The 1229-nt window shown below is 52.9% G+C and overlaps 2 protein-coding genes across 2 annotated transcripts in view; one reads left to right on the top strand and one right to left on the bottom strand.

Annotated features, from left to right (window-relative positions):
- Nucleotides 1-243: 243 nt before the first annotated feature.
- On the top strand, nucleotides 244-656 carry LOC106331152. The gene is made up of 2 exons (XM_013769482.1): nucleotides 244-534; nucleotides 603-656. The coding sequence occupies exons 1-2, from the start codon at nucleotides 244-246 to the stop codon at nucleotides 654-656; spliced, it is 345 nt and encodes a 114-aa protein (XP_013624936.1).
- The window catches only part of LOC106331150 (extensin-2-like), a gene marked incomplete in the record, with an annotated part of 5464 nt that continues 4887 nt past the window's right edge, over nucleotides 653-1229 (bottom strand). The window contains 1 exon segment of the mRNA XM_013769481.1: nucleotides 653-1229. Coding sequence (XP_013624935.1) covers nucleotides 653-1229 — 577 coding nt within the window.

Genomic DNA, 1229 nt, shown 5'->3' with positions numbered 1-1229 from the left:
AGACTTGTAGTATACCTTCGGGGAAGGAGAGTACTATGGTGGTGGTGGTGGTGAGCTGTAGACGTATGGAGGTGGTGGAGACTTGTACTCTACCTTCGGAGAAGGAGAGTAGTATGGCGGAGCTGGTGGGGAGCTGTAAATGTATGGTGGGGGTGGTGGAGAACTGTAAACGTATGGTGATGGTGGAGACTTGTAGTCTACCTTCGGGGAACTATGGTGGTGGTGGTGGTGAGCTGTAGACGTATGGAGGTGGTGGAGACTTGTACTCTACCTTCGGGGAAGGAGAGTAGTATGGTGGAGGTGGTGGGGAGCTGTATACGTATGGCGGTGGCGGAGACTTGTAGTATACCTTCGGGGAAGGAGAGTACTATGGTGGTGGTGGTGGTGAGCTGTAGACGTATGGAGGTGGTGGAGACTTGTACTCTACCTTCGGGGAAGGAGAGTAGTATGGTGGAGGTGGTGGAGAGCTGCAGACGTATGGCGGTGGTGGAGACTTTTAGTCAACTTTTGGAGAAGGAGAGTAGTATGGTGGAGGTGGTGGGGAGCTGTAGACGTAAGGCGGTGGTGGAGATTTGTATTCAACCTTCGGGGAAGGGGAGTAGTATGGTGGAGGTGGTGGAGAGCTGCAGACGTATGGCGGTGGTGGAGACTTTTAGTCAACTTTTGGAGAAGGAGAGTAGTATGGTGGAGGTGGTGGGGAGCTGTAGACGTAAGGCGGTGGTGGAGATTTGTATTCAACCTTCGGGGAAGGGGAGTAGTATGGTGGAGGTGGTGGAGAGCTGTAAACGTATGGTGGTTGTGGAGACTTGTAGTCTACCTTCGGGGAAGGAGAGTAGTATGGTGGCGGTGGTGGAGATCGGTATACGTATGGCGGTGGGGGGGACTTGTAGTCTACCTTCGGGGAAGGAGAGTAGTATGGTGGAGGTGGTGGAGAGCTGTAGACGTATGGCGGTGGTGGAGACTTGTAGTCAACTTTTGGGGAAGGAGAGTAGTATGGTTGAGGTGGTGTAGATTTGTACTCTACTTTTGGTGAAGGAGAGTAGTATGGTGGAGGTGGTGGGGAGTTGTAAACGTATGGAGGTGGTGGAGACTTGTACTCTACCTTCGGAGAAGGAGAGTAGTATGGCGGAGGTGATGGGGAGCTGTAGACATATGGAGGTGGTGGAGACTTGTACTCTACCATCGGAGAAGGTGAGTAGTATGGCGGAGGTGGTGGGGAGCTGTACACG

This window comes from Brassica oleracea, chromosome C3 (genome assembly GCF_000695525.1).
Source record: "Brassica oleracea var. oleracea cultivar TO1000 chromosome C3, BOL, whole genome shotgun sequence".
Lineage (NCBI taxonomy): Eukaryota > Viridiplantae > Streptophyta > Magnoliopsida > Brassicales > Brassicaceae > Brassica > Brassica oleracea.
The sequence above is the reverse complement of the archived record's forward strand: the minus strand, read 5'-3'. Positions and strand labels throughout refer to the sequence as shown.